The sequence below is a fragment of the Aptenodytes patagonicus genome, chromosome 2 (assembly GCF_965638725.1).
Source record: "Aptenodytes patagonicus chromosome 2, bAptPat1.pri.cur, whole genome shotgun sequence".
NCBI lineage: Eukaryota > Metazoa > Chordata > Aves > Sphenisciformes > Spheniscidae > Aptenodytes > Aptenodytes patagonicus.
Window position 1 is genome coordinate 57,200,417 of NC_134950.1, and position 20,667 is coordinate 57,221,083.

The 20,667-nt window shown below is 42.2% G+C and overlaps 1 protein-coding gene across 10 annotated transcripts in view; it reads left to right on the forward strand.

Moving 5' to 3' along the window:
• PTPRM (protein tyrosine phosphatase receptor type M) overlaps positions 1–20,667 on the forward strand; it is a 492,832-nt gene that overhangs the window by 391,504 nt on the left and 80,661 nt on the right. For all 10 annotated transcript variants that reach the window (XM_076329941.1, XM_076329942.1, XM_076329946.1 and 7 more), the window contains one exon: positions 4,299–4,486. In XM_076329941.1, the coding sequence (XP_076186056.1) occupies positions 4,299–4,486 (188 nt within the window). The remainder of the gene's footprint in view (positions 1–4,298; positions 4,487–20,667) is intronic.

Consider the following 20,667-nt stretch of genomic DNA (forward strand, 5'->3'; position numbering starts at 1 on the left):
ACACTTCCGCTGGGAATTTAGGAAAACTTGCTATTGTCCAATGTCAAAAAGAGAGAGGTTTCTGCACAGTGATAAAACAATAAGCATGAGGCGCTATTGCATTTTCAATGCGTAAGTAACTCTAACCACTTTATGGCTTGTATTCATTTACACCTCCTTCCCATACTAACTTTAAACTAAACAGGAAGATTTTTTTTAAATAATAAGTCAAAATATAACACAAGCAAGAATTCAAACTCCAATGTTAAGCCTATCTATTTACTCTTTTTACAATGATTTATATTTTTACAACAAATATTTTTCTTTCTCCTCATTTTTCTTCAAATCACTGTAAAAATATAAGACCCTTTGACTCATTCCTGCCCTTAAACTGTAAGTTAAACAGGCTTCAGTAGAAGTAGAGTGAAACATGTGAGAAGTAGAAGTTTAGGAAGGTAATCTTGAATTCATTTGTTATTGTGAAAGAATATTTAGTGCACTGCATTTCAGTGTGATAACTTGGAGAAGGAACTTGTGCGTTTTTATACATTATGTAAATCTGGGAGAAGGTAACGGTAGTGACTGTAACAATGTAATAATCTGCATGCAAATGAAATTTGCAGTGCCTTTTAACTGCCTGAGATGTTAGATTTTTTTGTGTGCTTTAGCATTCATTCAACGCTTCATCCAGTAGATGTTCTTTCTGACCTTGTGGGTGGGCAAGGAGAAAAGTACTATTATCAGGAGAAAAACTTTGAGATTTCCTATCTGGATTATTAGTTTTAGTTAATCGTTTCTCTGACTTTTTTTGTGATCCTTTGCTATATAATAATGGTGGTAAAATTACTTTTTAGCTTTTTTCCCCCCAATAAATAATCTCTAAGCAAGTAATTCAGATATCAGACAAACATACACTGGGAAAAAAAATTCTTTGCTTTTACGAAGTCTGTAAAATCTTGAATTAGCTAGATATGTATTTTATGGTCTTCTACAGCAACCTGTGCTTACTTATCTCAGAAAATCTTCCAGTTATTTCACTGTGGAAAATGAATATTTTTGTAACCTTACGTGTTAAAAATTTAGTACCCTTTTATAAGTGGTGTTCCATTCAGACCAGGTCTCTCACCCAAAATGTGTTTATGACTGTCTGTATAGGAAGTGTTTTATCTGGGGTAAATCAAATTAGCTATGCTTGAGTCGGCAGAGGAATATAGCTATTAACAAAAAATGCTGGGTTTTAATTGCAGCTAATACCTGCTCTTGCTGTCTTCCAGTGTCCAAAGAAGTTGTTAGACTGCAGGGTCAAGGCTGTAGTTAGAACTAAATGAACTTTTCGGTGTGACCTCCTGGGAAGGGTACAGGTCTGGTGAATGGTTGAGTTTAGTTTTCAAAATCTGCTAGAAAGGCCACAACACACTTACCATTTCCAAATTTATGTACAGCAAGATCTTTGGACTATTCATGCAAATTAGGAACTTCTTAGCCAATTGAAAAAAAAAAAAAAGACTGATAATTAGTGGTGAACTCTTTAAATGATGCAAAAGGCAACAGTCTGACTTCTCAGTTTCAGGTATGAGGAAATTTTCTTATATTTGAGGGAAAACCTTCATGCTTAGCCTAATAACCTAAGTGAAAGCCTGAGATTAAAAAAAACACTTTACATAACAGTGGCTAAATTTATAGTTGCTGACCCTGAGTGTAGGTCATGTTTGTCTAGTATCAGCGATGTGCATATTTCTGAAATTGGAGAAAGAAAAGAGTCTCAGCCCAGAAAAGATATTGGGCTAGGTTCCCAGATACCTTCCATGCCGTGAGTCCATATAACTAGTGAATAAATATATTATATAATGTGTTGTACAGCTCTATGGGAATGAGTAAGTGGAGAGTCAAACAACTGCAGCTGTAGGAGTATTTAAGCTGGACAAACTTCCCGTTGCATATGAACACTGCATCTGGAGGAGCTCACCCTTTGAAAAACAGTGGACTGTTATGCCTGAAATGCTCATGCTACAGTGCTCAAAGGCAAAGCAAAGAACTATAATACACTTGGCTCCTAATGTACCATATAAACCAAGGATTGAAAGCACTTTATTTAAAACAACTTAAAAGATCGCTCCCAGAGAAAAATAGTATTAATGCAGCTATAAGAGATAAAGAAACGGAGAGAGGAAAACTAGTCTAAAACAAAGGAGCTCACAGGAAAGAGATTCATAAGGATTAAACTGCTGCTTTCATAGCACAAGACCCTGTTATCTGATGACTTTGCCTTCATCTTAGTTACTAACAGTCTGTGTTACAAGGAATTCTGTAGTTTGAAAAAAAAAACCCCAAGTTTTCTAACCTGTTTCTAAAATTGAAATAAGCCACCCAAAAACTCATGATCAACTTCCTACACTTTTTTTGTCTTTTGTGTCTTAGCCACCTTGTAGTTTTCAGGTGCCATTTCAACAGCAACATACTGTACCTACACTTGTATACCACGCTTCATGCCATGCATCCCAAGGTGCTTTGCAGTACAATTTTATCACACATTAGACAAAAGTTGTCAAATTTTATGACTAAAAGATGAATCCTTTTCCTCTGCATTAGAACAGGTTAGCAAACTGGCAGGAAAAGTAGTGAAATGCCCATACTCATACCCATAAATTTTTCTCTGTTATTTTTGGTTTAGGTTTAAATGCACAGTTCATATTGACTGTATGTTTGCTGAGGACCAGATTTTATGTGTCTTAGTATCAGTGTGAATTGAGAGAACCTAAAATCATCCTTGAAATATGATTCGTTGAGCTTTGTGGCTTTAACATCAATTTTCAATGGTATAACTAAGACCAGAATCTCACCTTTAATGAGGCGTAGTAGTATTTTTGGTGTGTACCTGGGACCTTTTCATCCAGAGTATTTGTGGAACTTTCTGCTATAATATATCTAACTTATGAATGTGGAAATATTATTTTAATGCTTCCCTTTCATAGAACATATTTTACAAAGTAATAATTTTTTAATAAATACAGTATTTTAATAAATCCCTTGCTATGTTTAGTGTGCAGCCAGTGAGGAGTAGTTTGCATAAGTCAAAGCACCACATTTACAATTTCAGTTAAAAGTCAAAAACTCTTTGAGATATGTAAAATTATTATTTGGATAAACAGAAAAAATATTTATGACAATACTTGGACCTTAGAATTTGGGTTGGTTTTTTTCTCTTGTCAAGTTTGAACAAATTTTTAAAATTCCATCTAAATAGGAAGAAAGTCATATTGCTTCCTTAGGTAGAGTGCACTTTCACATCTGTCTATTTACTGCTAAGTATAAGTTTTGATCTCAGTTGCATCTGTGTGAATTGACTCACAGTAAGATACCTTGGTTTCAGTACATTTAATTTATACTGCGAAACTGAGATCAGAATCTGACTCATTTAGGAAATCACTCTGTAAGGACTAAATTACAAACATAAAATTACCTGTAATTATTAATGCAGTACTGTTGCTTATGCCCTGTTTCCTTTTTCTTCTCCTCTTTTTTTCTCCTGATATGTATCTTCTTAAAAGTGCCAATCAATGGTAAGTTGCCCATTTGCCCCATGGAAGAGATGTGGAGGGTTGGGAGAGTATGTGTCTCATAAAAATTTTAACCAGCCCACTGGGTTCTCCTGTTTGTTGGCTTGCATGTCAGTTGACATATAACATTCCATGCCTAATGTGATGGCTCATGATATACTGTGGTCCTAAAGCATGTTCAGCAGCCAGTCAAGACATTTTTCCTGATCAGATGATCCTTTGCATTTGTCCTCTCGTAGTTCATCTCCAAATGTTGTATCAGATTTACATTTCCATTGCAGTCCTAGCTTGATGAAACCATAAGCCATTTTGTGCATCTTTTTATTTTGCTCACTCCAAACATTTGCTCTAAATTTGCAGTGTAAAATATAGCACCTCAGTAATCTAAGAAGAATACAAGTCCAATTTCATTCCATGGGACTTGTTGAAGTTTCAGAATGAAACTTCTATGCAGTTTAGAACCAAATGCCTAATTTAAAACCGGTTTGTAATCAGCTAGTGATATTTAAAACAATATTAGAGTTCGGACTGCTCTGCAATGCTTCCATTGTAGAACCATGGACTTTGCCTCATTCCAATCAGTCTTGCAATTTCCCTGTGTAAACTGCTCCATGGATTTACTGTTCTTTTGATGTAGCCTTCACAGACAGAAGCAATACTGATGGTGTCAGATTTCTGCCATTCCTCTAGAAATCTGTGTAATTTATATTTCTATTAGTAAGTGAAAATGAGCCAGTACATTATGAGATACTCTTTTTCTAGATGAAACCCATACGATGGTCAGTGACACAAGCAGCCTGGTCCAATCCCATACCTACAAGAAGCGAGATCCAGTGGATGTGCCCTACCAGACCGGACAGCTTCATCCAGCCATCCGTGTAGCTGACTTGCTACAGCACATCACCCAAATGAAGTGTGCAGAAGGCTATGGATTCAAAGAGGAGTATGAAGTAAGTGTCAGGTCTAATGATCTGATTATTATGTCTTCTGCACTGTTGGCTTTATCTGTCTGCTACCTGTACCATAGAACAGGAGAAATAATTACTCAACCAAGTAAGCCAGCTGCTGTGTGGGGGAAGATATTGAATGGAAAGGATCATCTCCACAGTGAGCAAATTTTCTGATTGTAACTAGCCAGGATCAGGAGTGAGACATAAAAACCTTTCTTGGAAATCTCTGCCTAATTCTAATTGCATAAAGCTGTATATTCAAAAAAACAGGTCCACTAGCGTTCTCCCAGAATTTGTCATATTTTTCTTTTACTCTTGAAGAATACAGCTTTTTTCCAAAGTTCTACATCACAGATTGTCTAATCACAGTTATCCTGTAACACGATATTAGCTTAGGAATCAAGTTCTACAAGTGGTATTTCTTGGAATAATAGTATTCATCATTGAGAGGAAGTGCGCAAATCTTTGGAGAGGCCCGCAGGGCTATAAAACTTATTCTGTGGTGCCTGAACCGCTTCCTACTAGCTGGAGGCTCTCTCTAATCGTCATTATTTTTCATATGAACTTAGTGTCTCTCTTTTTTCCCTTTTTTTTTGATTCAACTTCTGTTTCTTCATTTCATGCTAGAGTGACCTGTTCCTCCCTGTTATCATCTTAGTTTTAAATGTCATGACCACTACATCCTGGCAAATGCTATAGTAATGCAGCACATTGCACTGCAGCTCCTGTCTTCCTTGTGAGATGACTCAGATGCTAAGTGAAAAAAGCAAAAAACAAGCAGAACTTGCTCTCATGCCCAGAATTAAGGGTAGTATTATGCCTGACTTCAAAAGCTTAGTTTTGCTGAGGGTCTCAAGAACGCACCACTCCTCATCCAAATCATATATTTGAATGAACAGAGACTTATCAGCCTGAGTTCCTTGTCTGAGGGTCTCAAATCCTCCCTCACAGGGAGGATTTAAAATCTTTAAAACCTGCTTAGGTCTGATATTTTAATTGTTAGAGTGTGTTGTGGTTTAACCTGGCAGGCAGCTAAACACCACACAGCCATTCGCTCACTACTTCCAGTGGGATGGGGGAGAGAATCGGAAAAAAGGTAAAACTTGTTGAGATAAAGACGATTTAATAGGACAGAAAAGGAAGGGAACATAATAATAATAATGATAAAAGAATATACAAAGCAAGTGATGCATAATGCAGTTGCTCACCACCTGCTGACCGATGCCCAGCCAGTTCCCAAGCAGCGGCCGTGCCACCCCAGCCAACTCTCCCCAGTCTTTTTGTTCAGCATGATGTCATATGATATGGAATATCCCTTTGGCCAAGTTTAGGTCAGCTGTCCTGGTTGTGTCCCCTCCCAGCTTCTTGTGCACCCCCAGCCTACTCTCTGGCAAGGCAGTATGAGGAGCTGAAAAGTCCTTGACTTAGTGTAAGCACTGCTCAGCAGCAACTAAAACATCAGTGTGTTATCAATCAACATTATTCTCATCCTAAATCCAAAACACAGCACTATACCAGCTACTAGGAAGAAAACTCTATCCCAGCCAAAACCAGGACAGGGTGTAAAAATGAATGTCCTTTGTCCACTTTTCTCTGCCTTTTAGCTCAGATTTTAAGGAGTTTATTCTTGTGAATGATTCTCACATACAGGAACACTCTAATATGGGTTGATAAGATGCCTACACCGAGTAATTTCCCACGAGATTACAATTCAGTGGATTTGAACCCAAAAAACAAGTAGCATAAATATATTACTTCACAGAGGAAAAATACATAAGATTGATCCACAGCGTTGGACTATAAATTGTCAAAATTGTCCTAGGAGTGTATGAGAATTTGTGTGATAATTTTGATTGATCAGGTAGGAAGATGCACTGCGTAAGAACTTGTGGGGTCTGACTGTAGGCAAACTTGAAGCTGTCACCTCTGAAATACTCTGTTAACTTTTAATACATTATATGGACTATAATCCAAGATGATGTGATCGGATTTAAAAAAAAATAATGTTCCCTGCCATGTGGTCTAGAAAGCAAATAATAACCACCAGCAGCCCATCCATTTCCAGGAGCCGGCTACACGTGACAGAGCCTGTATCTGCCTCTGTATGTGGTAGTGTCCATTTGTCCTGTTGAGGAACCTGTCCCATCCATTTGTCCAGTTGAGGAACCTGTCCAAATTGCACTGCATCTCCAACCCAATACACAGTACTAAATTTCCTTTCCTTGGAAACTAGAATGTGAGAAATCAGAGGAACAGGTGTAAATGGGTCTTACTGTGATGTGACTCTGACATAGCCAGTGAGAAGCAGAATGATACAGAGTCAATTTTAACTCCGTCTTCTCAAAGTAGAAGCCAGCAAAGAAAAAGATCCCTTCTCATTCTTTCGTCTGATAGAAAGAGAAGGGAGGAGGAAAACCAGCAAAAGTCATTTAAATTACTTCCACCCTGTAGGGCAAGCAACAATTTCTCTTTTGGGCATGCACAAGTGTGCACTGCCCTAGAGGCTCAATATACCATGCTTAAGTTTTAGACACACACAAGTCTAAGTCTGTGGGGCCGGATGGGATCTGGCGCCTCAGGGTATCAAGGGGGCTGGCGGAAGCACTCACCAAGCCACTTTCCGTCATTTATCAGCAGTGCTGGCTAACCGGCGAAGTCCCAGTTGACTGGAGGCTAGAAAATGTGATGCCCATCTACAAGAAGGGCCAGAAGGAGGATCTGGGGAAATACAGGCCTGTCAGTCTGACCTCAGTGCCGGGGAAGGTTATGGAGCAGATCATCTTGAGTGCCATCACACGGCATGTACGGGACAACCAGGTGATCAGGCACAGTCAGCATGGGTTTACAAAAGGCAGGTCCTGCTTGACCAACCTGATCTCCTTCTATGACAAGGTGACCTGCTTAGTGGATGAGGGAAAGGCTGTGGATGTTGTCTACCTGGACCTAGTAAAGCCTTTGACACTGTTTCCCACAGCATTCTCCTGGAGAAACTGGCTGCTCATGGCTTGGGCGGGTGTACTCTTCACTGGGTAAAAACCTGGCTGGATGGCCAGGCCCAGAGAGTTGTGGTGAATGCAGTTAAATCCAGTTGGTGGCCGGTCACAAGTGGTGTTCCCCAGGGCTCAGTATTGGGGCCAGTTCTGTTTAGTATCTTTATCAACGGTCTGGATGAAGTGATCAAGTGCACCCTCAGTAAGTTTGCAGGCAACACCAAGTTGTGCAGGAGTGTTGATCTGCTCGAGGGTAGGAAGGCTCTGCAGAAGGATCTGGACAGGCTGGATCGATGGGCCCAGGCCAATTGTCTGAGGGTCAACAAGGCTAACTGCCAGGTCCTGCACTTGGGTTACAACAACCCCATGCAGCGCTACAGGCTTGGGGAAGAGTGGCTGGAAAGCTGCCTGTCAGAAAAGGACCTGGGGGTGCTGGTCGACAGCCGGCTGAACATGAGCCGGCAGTGTGCCCAGGCGGCCAAGAAGGCCAATGGCATCCTGGCCTGTATCAGAAATAGTGTGGCCAGCAGGAGTAGGGAAGTGATCGTGCCCCTGTACTCGGCAGTGGTGAGGCCACACCTCGACTACTGTGTTCAGTTTTGGGCCCCTCGCTACAAGAAGGACGTTGAGGTGCTGGAGTGTGTCCAGAGAAGGGCAACAAGGCTGGTGAGGGGTCTGGAGAACAAGTCTTCTGAGGAGGGGCTGAGGGAACTGGGCCTGTTTAGCCTGGAGAAGAGGAGGCTCAGGAGAGATCTTATCGCTCTCTACAACTCCCTGAAAGGAGGTTGTAGCGAGGTGGGTGTTGGTCTCTTCTCCCAAGTAACTAGCGATAGGACGAGAGGAAATGGCCTCAAGTTGTGCCAGGGGAGGTTTAGATTGGACATGAGGAAAAATTTCTTCACCGAAAGGGTCATCGAGCGTTGGACCAGGCTGCCCAGGGAAGTGGTGGAGTCCCCATCCCTGGAGGTATTTAAAAGACGTGTAGATGTGGTGCTTAGGGACATGGTATAGTGGTGGCCTTGGCAGTGCTAGGTTAACGGTTGGACTTGATGATCTTAAAGGTCTTTTCCAACCAAAACGATTCTATGATTCTATGAAACATAGAAACTAATGTATTCACTGTTGCAGGTCTTTCAGGATGACTAATACAATTACTAGTACATTGCTGAGTTTTTACAAGTGTGCTCACTGCTTGCATTTTACAAGAGATGGTGTTTTTTTGAAGTTTGTGCTTTGTCATGCCAACTCCATGTTATAACAACTACTTAAATATGTAATTGTTTAAACTGGTATTTGTAGTATTAGACTTCCAAAGCCCATGCTTCAGGCCACTTCCAAAGTCACTGATGACATTTTTTCCTCTAAAATGTAGAAAACAATTCATTCCTAGATGGAGCTTATTACTTGTCAACTTTCATTTGTGTAGCTGACTTAAACAAGTTTGTTCCTGTGAGGTTTTTTATGCCACTGTTATTTAAAAATGATAGAATTGAAAATTCTTGTCTTTGGAAAAGATTTGCTCATCAGCCAAAACCTTTCATACCAGCATTAAGCCTAGAGGAAAGCTACAATTAATTTATTAAAAAAAAGAAGACTGTAAAATGGAATTTATAATGCAACCAATGACATGGCTTTTTAACTACAGCAGATCAAATGATGCTGCTGAGAAACAGTGTCCAGGAAAATCACTTAATTTTGAGCTTACCAAGCTGATGAATGGCATCCCATTACAGACAGCAGGTGTAGTCATGACTAATGCCAGTAGGTGCAATACATTAGAGTACAGTTTATTAATAGTGGCAGGGAATGGGGACTTAAAATACTGCAGCTGCGTGTGAAAAAGTCCTCTTTATGTATGGAAATTGTTGATAGTCAGAATGAACCATAACTAGCTATATCTTTGAGGGGTTTTTTCCATTGAACTACTGCAGTATTGCTGTTTTTCCTCCATAGGCAATGAAAAACTGCCCAATATATTCTAGCACTGCTAAGATTGCGAATCTCTTATGCTGCTGTCAGACTGATACTGTCCTCTTTACAAGGTTGATCTAGACAATGAAATATTTTTTTCCTTATAAATTATCAGAAGGATAACTGTCCAAACGAAAAGGAAGAAATAGTTTGGCAGGGGATTTGTTTTGAATGAAGTCTCATAGATGATTTTTGCTCTAACAAGACAGCAGGATTATATAGTCTCACCAGGGAAAGAGTTTGATCCAGGAGAAATTCACGCAGGATTCACTCTGAAAATAAATCTGTTGAACTGAACAGAAGTAAAGTAGCACATTACCCGCTAGCAGCACTTCAGAGGAGTGCAAGGGTACAGAGCACTTACTGTCATGCATAGTGCTTTAAAATAAAACTTAATAATTAGGGCCACTGTTCTCAATAATTAGGGCTATAGTTCACAATCTAAGCACATCTGTGTAGTTTTAAGTCCTGTTGGCTTCATGCATGAGTTTTTGGAGTAACATAACTGACACAAAGGTTGAAAAATCATCTTTAGGCAATGGCAGGCTGGTACTTAAGTCACTCGCTGCTCAACTCTGCGTTAGGATTACCCACTTGAGATACTGTGTATCTTTAGCTCCCAATATGCAGGGGCTCGGGGGAACACTGTACTTTGCAGGATTGCACCCTTTTGTTCTCCTTCTGGGAGGAGCTGAGATACTTTGGCTCTCATCACTGAGAGGCTTTGGTTGAATATCAGCAGGGAAACATCCCACAGCCTGGCCCTGTTCCTGTGATGGCATGTGCGAAGGCTCCTGTTCCCTAGAACAGGATCAGGCCCTGGCTCTTGGATGTAGCGGTGCAGCTTCTGATTTTGTGTCTGTAGAATGAGAGCAAAGACAGACATGTCCTTAGCGGCACGTCGGTAACAAGTTCACTGCCCATTTTCCCATGTGTTTCTCAGGTGCGGAAATAACGTGGGTAGGTTTCTGTAAGCTGTGGGCTCAAATGCAGACCTTCATTTGCGGCCTAGTGGAGTGTGAATGATTGGAAGGGATTGCACAGAAATCCTTAAACTTGGGGAAATTTCCACACAGCTAGTCTGCAGTAGATCTTTAAAATCCTTTTTATCCCCTGCCAGACCCTTAAGAAAGGAGAGATTTTGGCTTGCTTCCAGCAATGTTAGACTGACAGGATAACATTGGCCTGATTTCACATGCACCCCTACACTTGTAGGTTAGTTAAGCTGCTCCCCAGTTCTACAGCATGAGAGAGCTTTTACTGATCACGAAGGAGGCTCATTGCTTATCTCCATTCTGCATTACAAAACAAAACAGATAGAAAAGGAGGATGAAAGTGGTCTCTACAATTCATCACTTCTTTTTCCTTACGCCTGCCACCTTTCGGTTTTAGACTCACTAGTTTCACAGTGCTTTACGCTCTATCCTTTTGCAAGGACGTGTATCTGTCAAAAGGCCATAAGCACATAGATGCAAAGAAGCGAGTTCATATCCTTCCTAAACAGATGGACTAGGCTACTGGAGGCCAGCATAGTTTGGCGTAGCTAGGGCAAAAACAGAAAAGTTCATCAAAATCGTATAATTTTAAATAAGATTTATTTTTCACCCTATTTTTGAATCAGCAAAAATTGGTGCCTGTTCAGTGTAAATTGGTTCTTTGCCAAATTAAGGTTAGTTGACATAAGACGGTTTCAAATCGATTTCAGAGTGTCCACACAGGAGCTTAGACTGGTTTAACAGAATTGATTTAAAACCACACCTTTAATTAAACCAGTGCAACTTTGTGTAGATAAAGCCTTGCAAAATCAATTTCACATTATGTTCCATGACAGGGAGTTCTGAGCTCCCATTATCTCAAACCCAGAGTTTCCTTTGAAAAGCCAGGATTTGCACAGGGTATCCTGCTCAGATCAGCCTCACTTACTGTCGCTAACAGGACTGTGTTAATAACAGAGTTTAAAAAAAGGTTCCTCCATGTAGCTTTAACTTTAAGGCCTTTCCCCACACTGTCTCTCTTGTCTTCCCTCTCCTCCCCTCCTGTCGCACACATCCTTTCTCAAGGTTTTGTGGCAGTTAACTGTTTCAGTCAGGAAATGATTTTATACTAATATCGTTAAACCAATGCTATTCCTAATACAGTGAAGTTATATACTGTCAAGATAAACTGTACTGATTATGCCCCTTTTATGCTGCATGGTCTCCACTCCGAGGGGTTGCACCAATGTAGCTGTATTAATCTCTAAATCACCGCAGTTAAATAGATGGATACCTATGAGGATACAGGCTCAGAGGGCCTGTCAAGGTCAGGAACATGAAATATGTTATCTAATGTATGTTGAACAATTCATTTTGGTTTAGCACTTCTTAGCACCTATTATAGATTGGTAGAAGTATTTTAAAATAGGTTATCTGCTCACAGTCGCTGTTCAGTTATACCTTGGGGGACTGTGGTCAAAGGTGATAATAAAAAAATGGATAATTCGAAGAGGATTTGGAGGGTGAGTGTTGAGAATAATTGGTGGTATGAAAGAAATCCTATCTTCATAGCAATATATGAATTGAACTGGAACTTCAGAAGATAGGCAGGTAGATGTGCTGATAGTCAAGAAAAACAAAGGTTTTCACACAGTGTACTACTGGCCAGTGAATTATCTGGGGTAAATAGAAACTGGTTTTAAGAAACAAAATAGGAAAAAACTTCTCTAAAACCAGCAGAAATACAGAACCTCGGTTTTGGGGGCAGAAAGTATTACAGGCAAGTAGGAAATTTTTCACAGAGGAAGTTTAACCCGGAGGTGCCCGCTTAAGGTTTTGGTTTCTCCAGACCACTGTTAGACAAATGTCTGACCTAGGACAGAAGTCTGATATAGTTTCCATTTTCTGCTGTCATGCAAAGGCATAACAGACTAGAACCCTGACACTCCAACCCAGTCCTCAAGTTGCAGCTTTTCTTTCTCTTTGGTTCCAGCTGGAAGACAAATTTGCTGCCACATGACACTTCTAAGCCCTGTGCTTCTGGGACCCTGTTCTGAAATCTTGAAAATAGTAGGAAAAATAAGTATTTTGTTGATGTTATGTTGATATAGCTACTGGCAGGACCCAGCTGGTGCTGCTTTTTCTGCATGAGTTCCTTGTGACTGCAACTGGCCTGTCTTACCTCCAACCTGTACATTTTTATCGTGCCTTTTTCTCTGATTTTATTTGATAGTCTGCAGCACCAGCTGAGGCAGTCAATACCACAATCAGTGCAGGTTATTTTCTATCCCACAAGACACAAATTACAAAGAAAGCAGAAAGACTCTGGAACATTGGGTGGGAATGGGAGCATTAGTCCACAGTGTAAATACACGAAGGACTACATCTGCATCCTCCAGAACTGAGAGAAGGTAACTGTTTGTCTCTCTTTCTATTTTTGTAATAAGGAGAAAACTCATTAGAGATTGTAAACGTAACAGAAATAGAAACAGATGTAAAATAGTGGGAATTTGTCCTGTGAAAACAGTGTGGAAAATTGTTGGAAATATTAATCTGTAGAGATCATTGCTATTATTTTTTGTGAAGTTTCATCTGTTTAGATGTGGCTCAGAACAATCACCTGAATGCCCAGTTGAATCTTCAATCTTTAATACTGGAAAGTTGCAGTGGTCTGATTATAGACAATGTAAGTGTTCTCTCCCATGCACAGTGAAGGATAACCACAACTAATGGTGATATAAAGGTCCTTTATGTGGGGCAGGTATTTCTCCTTTATCAAAGGACTGTGTTCAGAAAAACCCAGTTTCTTCAGATTGCCATGGGATATGCAGCAGCCTTCCATGAATTCCAGGTAACTTGTTCCTGCTTGGGTTTATCCCAGGCTCTTGGACACTGGAAGCCTCAGCACTGGGGAGATCATATCTAGGGAGGTCAAAAGCAATAGTAAAAATGAGCAGCTGCCATGTCCACGAAGCATGTTTTGGTTCAGAAATCCTAAGGTACTCCAGATCAATTCCAAATTATTGAAATACAGTCATCCCAAATCAGAAACTACATTTGCTAGTAAATAGCCTATGTTATTAGTGACAACTTCCCAGTGCATGCAATATCCCTTTAATTCTTTAATAAGTCTCGTAGCAGAATGGGTCAATTCCAGTTGTTGATCAGCAAGAATCAGTTGCCAACAATTTTAGCTGGATGGCAGTTAATAGGAGTTTGTTTGCGGTTTTTCTGGTTCAGAGGAGAGACACTTAGTTTGCTGAACGTCTGTTGGTGTGTCAGCCAGTTTTATGCGACTCTGAACCTATCCTTAATAGCTGTGAATTTCTGTTCTTAACAGATTTCAAATGTATGAGAAGTGCTGTCACAGTACACAATATCATTCACATGACACTGCCCTATGCTGCAGTGTGGCTAACTGCCCAGTGATCAAGGTGTCCCAGGACTTTGTAAATCTCAGTTTCCTTCTCCCACTCTTCCTAAATGCCTTCTCCTCCAATTTAAATAGAAGTGCATGTATATGCAGAAACAGCTTTCTAATTTGTTTTTATTTAAGCAGGTTTAATTAGAATTTATTCTTACCACAGATTATAGATTTAGGCAGGTCGTGGCTTCATTAGAAGGGCTTTGGGGTTTCATCTGTCTGAATAAAAAAATTGCAGAAGTGTATAGACTAGAATGCTTCCAATATCCTTAGGATTACTCTCAGTGGGGTGTAGGCAGCTGTTTGCTCATGCTGTGACACAGCTATTTTTGGTACTGATGAGTCTGTGATTTACTTGGGTGTGAACCTCCTGTTTTCTTCTTAGTAGCCTGAACAGTCTGAACTGTACATGATCTCAGGCAGCAAGGATGGCCAACAAGAACAAGGATGCCTAATTCAGCCCAGTGTTTTTCTCCATGTGAGTCTACCAGACTCAGTCTTGTATGTAAAGTTTAGACTGTGTCCTATGGAAAGCCTGGTAGCTTTTAAGTGCATCTTTCGTGACCATTGTATCCCTCTAAGCAGTTAAAACAGAGACTGGTGGTATTGATCCACTTAGAAAAGTGTTGGTCCACTCAAAAGTCGTGAGATATAGATGCTTAAGCTGATCAATTGGACGGATAAACTGAATGCAGGTTGTTCTTAGGTAGGAGCTCTGGCAGCTATTTTAATGGTTCTCTGCCTCTACTGAGTCTGGTAGTCCTGGTGTATGTGGTGGCAAACATATGAATGAATAAAAAATCTATCATCAGCAATAAAAAATGGGCTGTAACCTGTCAATTCTCATGGTCCTGAAGATGCCCTGGGAGTCTTTTCCGTGTTCAGATATTTAGCAGACATTCATTTCATATTTCAGCATAGCTGGACTGAAAATCAAAAAGTAATGTAAAGCATGATAAGCACTTCTGATGTTATTCCTGATCCTTAATGAGTGAGTCTACTTAAGCATTTAAAATAGAATCATTTTAGCTGTTGCATGCAGTTTCATGGATATGCTTCTTGTCCTTCATTATCCCATGGCAATAAAGTTTCAATCTGCTTTAGAAAGCTGTGGGTTTTTTCCCATCTTGGGTCCAGCTGCCACAGCAGTCTTTCAAAACTTGTTTTAATTTTGCTCCCCTTTTCCTGACCTATGACTCCATCGTTTAGGATCATCATGGGGAGGTTTACGTGGCACCGGGCCTGCTGGTGACAGACGGAGTTCAGCTGTCTCACAGGGGAAAAAGGATCATGGCTCATGAATTGGCAGGGCTCATTGAGAGGGCTTTAAACTAGGTTCGAAGGGGGAAGGGGATAAAACCAGGCTCGCTAGAGATGAGCCGAGGGGTGGCGTGCCGATGCCGGGGGCGAAATCGATAGCCCAGCTCAAGTGCATATACACCAATGCACGCAGCATGGGCGGCAAGCAGGAGGAGCTGGAAGCCATTGTGCAGCGGGAGAGATATGACTTAGTCGCCATCACAGAAACATGGTGGGGTGACTCTCATGACTGGAGTGCTGCAATGGATGGCTATAGACTCTTCAGAAGGGACAGGCGAGGAAGGAGAGGCGGTGGGGTGGCCCTGTATGTTAGGGAGTGTTTCGATTGTATAGAGCTCAACGATTGTGATGATGGTACGGTTGAGTGTTTATGGGTAAGGATGAGGGGGAAGGCCAACGAGGCAGATATCCTGCTGGGAGTCTGTTATAGACCACCCAACCAGGATGAAGGGGCGGATGAAGCGTTCTATAAGCGGCTGGCAGAAGTCTCTCAATCGCTAGCCCTTGTTCTCGTGGGGGACTTCAACTTCCCGGATGTCTGCTGGAAATACAACACGGCAGAGAGGAAGCAGTCTAGGAGGTTCCTGGAGTGTGTGGAAGACAACTTCCTGACGCAGCTGGTAAGTGAGCCTACCAGGGGAGGTGCCTCGCTCGACCTGCTGTTTACAAACAGAGAAGGACTGGTGGGAGATGTGGTGGTCGGAGGCCGTCTTGGGCTTAGCGACCATGAAATGATAGAATTCTCGCTTCTTGGTGAAGTAAGGAGGGGGGGCAGCAAAACCGCAACCATGGACTTCCGGAGGGCGGACTTTGGCCTGTTCAGGACGCTGGTTGAGAGAGTCCCGTGGGAGACGGTCCTGAAGGGCAAAGGGGTCCAGGAAGGCTGGATGATCTTCAAGAAGGAAGTCTTAAAGGCGCAGGAGCAGGCTGTCCCTGTACGCCATAAGAAGAACGGGCGGGGAAGACGACCGGCCTGGCTGAACGGGGAGCTCTTGCTGGGACTCAGGAAAAAAAGGAGAGTTTAGCACTTGTGGAAGAAGGGGCAGGCGACTCAAGAAGAGTACAGGGATCTCGTTAGGTCGTGCAGAGAAGAAATGAGAAAGGCAAAAGCCCAGCTAGAACGCAATCTGGCCACTGTTGTTAAAGACAACAAAAAAAGTTTTTACAAATATATTAATGACAAGAAGAGAGCCAAGGAGAATCTCCATCCTTTATTGGATGCAGGAGGGAACATTGTCACCGAGAATGAGGAAAAGGCTGAGGTACTCAATGCCTTCTTTGCCTCAGTCTTTAAAAGGCAGACCAGTTATCCTCAGGGTACTCGGCCCCCTGAGCTGGAAGACAGGGACGGCGAGCAGGATGAACCCCCCAAAATCCAAGAGGAAGCAGTCAATGACCTGCTACGCCACCTGGATGCTCACAAGTCTATGGGGCCGGATGGGATCCACCCAAGAGTGCTGAGGGAGCTGGCGGAGGTGCTCGCCAAGCCACTCTCCATCATTTATCAGCGGTCCTGGTTAACGGGGGAGGTCCCGGAAGACTGGAGGCTTGCCAATGTGACACCCATCTACAAGAAGGGCCGGAAGGAGGATCCGGGGAACTACAGGCCTGTCAGCCTGACCTCGGTGCCGGGGAAGATTATGGAGCGGCTCATCTTGAGGGCGCTCACAAGGCATGTGCGGGACAACCAGGGGATCAGGCCCAGCCAGCACGGATTCATGAAAGGCAGGTCCTGCCTGACCAACCTAATCTCCTTCTATGACCAGGTGACCCGCCTAGGGGATGAGGGAAAGGCTGTGGATGTGGTCTACCTGGACTTCAGTAAGGCCTTTGACACCGTCTCCCACAGCATTCTCCTCGAGAAGCTGGCGGCTCACGGCTTAGACAGGTGTACTCTGCGCTGGGTAGAAAACTGGCTGGACGGCCGGGCCCAGAGAGTTGTGGTGAATGGAGTCAAATCCAGTTGGCGGCCGGTCACGAGCGGTGTTCCCCAGGGCTCAGTACTGGGGCCGGTCTTGTTCAATATCTTTATTGATGATCTGGATGAGGGGATTGAGTGCACCCTCAGTAAGTTTGCAGGCAACACCAAGTTGGGTGGGAGTGTTGATCTGCTCGAGGGTAGGAAGGCTCTGCAGAGGGACCTGGACAGGCTGGATCGATGGGCCCAGGCCAACTGTATGAGGTTCAACAAGGCCAAGTGCCGGGTCCTGCACTTTGGCCACAACAACCCCATGCAGCGCTACAGGCTTGGGGAAGAGTGGCTGGAAAGCTGCCTGTCGGAAAAGGACCTGGGGGTGCTGGTCGACAGCCGGCTGAACATGAGCCGGCAGTGTGCCCAGGCGGCCAAGAAGGCCAATGGCATCCTGGCCTGTATCAGAAATAGTGTGGCCAGCAGGAGTAGGGAAGTGATCGTGCCCCTGTACTCGGCACTGGTGAGGCCGCACCTCGACTACTGTGTTCAGTTTTGGGCCCCTCACTACAAGAAGGACGTTGAGGTGCTGGAGCGTGTCCAGAGAAGGGCAACGAGGCTGGTGAGGGGTCTGGAGAACAAGTCTTCTGAGGAGGGGCTGAGGGAACTGGGGTTGTTTAGCCTGGAGAAAAGGAGGCTGAGGGGAGACCTCATCACTCTCTACAACTACCTGAAAGGAGGTTGTAGCGAGGTGGGTGTCGGTCTCTTCTCCCAAGTAACAAGCGACAGGACGAGAGGAAATGGCCTCAAGTTGTGCCAGGGGAGGTTTAGATTGGATGTAAGGAAAAATTTCTTGACTGAAAGAGTGGTTAAACATTGGACCAGGCTGCCCAGGGAAGTGGTGGAGTCCCCATCCCTGGAGGTATTTAAAAGACGTGTAGATGAGGCGCTTAGGGACATGGTTTAGTGGACATGGTGGTGTTGGGTTGACGGTTGGACTCGATGATCTTAGAGGTCTTTTCCAACCTAAATGATTCTATGATTCTATGATTCTATGATTTTTTTATTGTCTGAAGGCATTGCAAAATCTTTCTCAATTTATTCTGGAAAGATTTGTGGGCATGTGCAATGTCAAATTGGAGCAATAAAAGAAATAGCTTCCAAGTTTCACTGATTGTTGTCAACTTGGCACCGAGCAGTTCTTTGGATATCTAGTATCCATATCTGATAAGTCCAAGTAAGTAACACAGGGCTTATATAATTTTAATGGGAAGAATTAACCTTTTCCATCTTACTGCTTCCTCGCGTTTGGCTGTACACACAGGTACTTGCTTATTCTTTTAATAACCAACACTCACACATCACTATTTTAGCATGTGAAATCTCTTGCACCATTATTGTCCAGCCTGTCTTGTCTTCCTCCCCTTTGGCAGCCACAGGTTGAGAAACAGTCAAACTGTACTAAGCAGACTTCTCAGAGTATATTTTTCTCTGGTTGTCTGTTAGGCAAATCATTTTTGCTGAGTGATCTTGCTACTGTGCTTTTGCTGGTATCAAATCTATGCTCTCTCTGCGCTTTTTGAAATTAGGGTTTAGTTTCAGATTTAGCCAATCTGTGCATCATTCTGGGCTATTGAACACCACAGTAGGAAACTAAATGAGGCCACGGAACTTAATTTCATTCATAACGCGAGTTTCCAGAGGGAAATCCACAAGAATGGCTTTAATGCTCGCAGCGATAAGGCGATAGGTTAAACTTTCTAAATGCTAGTGAAAGTATGATTTGAAAGAAAGAAAAGTTTTTGAAACATTGCAGGCTATATGCTGCATATTTGCACCTGATTGACTTATTAATTATTCAAATAAGACACTGAATATTTGATCAGAATTCGTAATCCCTTCTTCAGTTAACATATTATTTACTTTTGAAAACTGCTGATGTACTATACTTTTCCCATTGCACCTGCAAAAATGAATTGGTCCAATTTATGTGCACAGAATAATATATTGTGCTTTAATGTTCAAGATACTATTTATTACTTCCTCCTCATATAAGCCTCTTTACCTCCTTCATATTTTATTAGTGCCCTTTAAAAAAACATAAAAAATCAGTCAAGTAGTTATTCCATTTTAAATTATGCAAATGATGTTAAATTCAATTAGAATCTATTCTTTATTAATTATATATACACCCTATGTGTTTTCTATGGATTGTATTTATTCACTACAAATAATTAGGCATTTTAGTCCATTGCTGGTTTCATGACCAGAGCATTATTATTGGCTGTTTGTAAAGTGAGAGGAACACTTTTCAAACCAGATTAGCATAATTTAGCTATTAGGAGTTTTCATTTAGCAGCAGTTTATTCACAGCATACCTAAAATATGCATTATTTTCTATGATGCATTTGTTTCAAGTAAGTTAAAATAGCCATTATAAATTTTTCAGGTAATGAAAATTTGTATTCTTGTGTAGGCTGTGGCTCAGTGAATCTTTTAAGAAGTTTTCTGACTGGAATACAAGACGACTTCTTCTTACACGTTTCCTGTAGTGCTTTAGTAATTGTCCTGTCAATGGAACAGATGATCAGCATTTTCTAGCAGGAATGATTTTTTTGTTACAACATACTGATTTGATGGGCCCAAAAGATTCTGTGGGAAATGTTAAGTCCACTGAAAATCTGGCGGGCCGTAGTTGGGCAGATAAGGGGGTTGGCAGGCCTCCTTTCTCTCCTGCTGGTTTCCTGCCATCGCCTCTGTCTCAGTGTGATAGCTGCTCCCCCAGTTACACATCATGCGTGGTCTCAGTGATGCCACTGCCTACACTCTTGTGGGGCTACTGCTGTTCTCCAACTGCTTGGCTCTGCATCCATCTTATTAGCAGTTAGGCAGCCCTGGGTCCTCAGCAAGTCATCCGAGAGGTGAAGAGGACATTGCCTGCCAAACAGCCATGAGAAGATGCAGGCATCTTGGTCAGGCAGAGACAAAGATGAGCAGGGCAACTGTGGGATAAAATTGTCCCCCAGGCCAAAGCTGATGGGAAGACTGGAGTACCCGTGCACAAAAAGCAGCCCAGGAGGTGGACAGAAGGAAAAGCAGACTGGCTTCAGGGACTTGCGAAATACTGTCAGTGAGAGTCAGTATTTCAGAAATTACATGATGGCAGCATCAACCATGTAAAATTATTGGAGTTACTGGGTTTGCAGCTCAGTTCAGGACTGATGAAAATTCATAATATTGACATTTCTTCACAAGACAGAAACAGCAGACCGGAGTCACTCACCACAAAACCACACAAAAGCTGAAAGGTTTAGGTTTACAGCATGATTTGGAGTCCAAGGCAGGGAAGACCTTAAGCATGTGTTAAAGTCTAGTTGGTTTTAAAGGGATGTAATGGACTGTTTTAAAGTTGCTTGTAATATACATTCTTTCCTGTTCTACATTTTACCATTCACTTAAATGGAAGCAACACCAGGAGCGTCAGACACATAATAGTTCAGACATGTTCATGTAATGGTATCTGTCCACCAAAATTGTGCAGTTTCTTCCCCTGCTCTGCTTTGGTCTGTGGAAAAAATAGATAGCATGTGTTT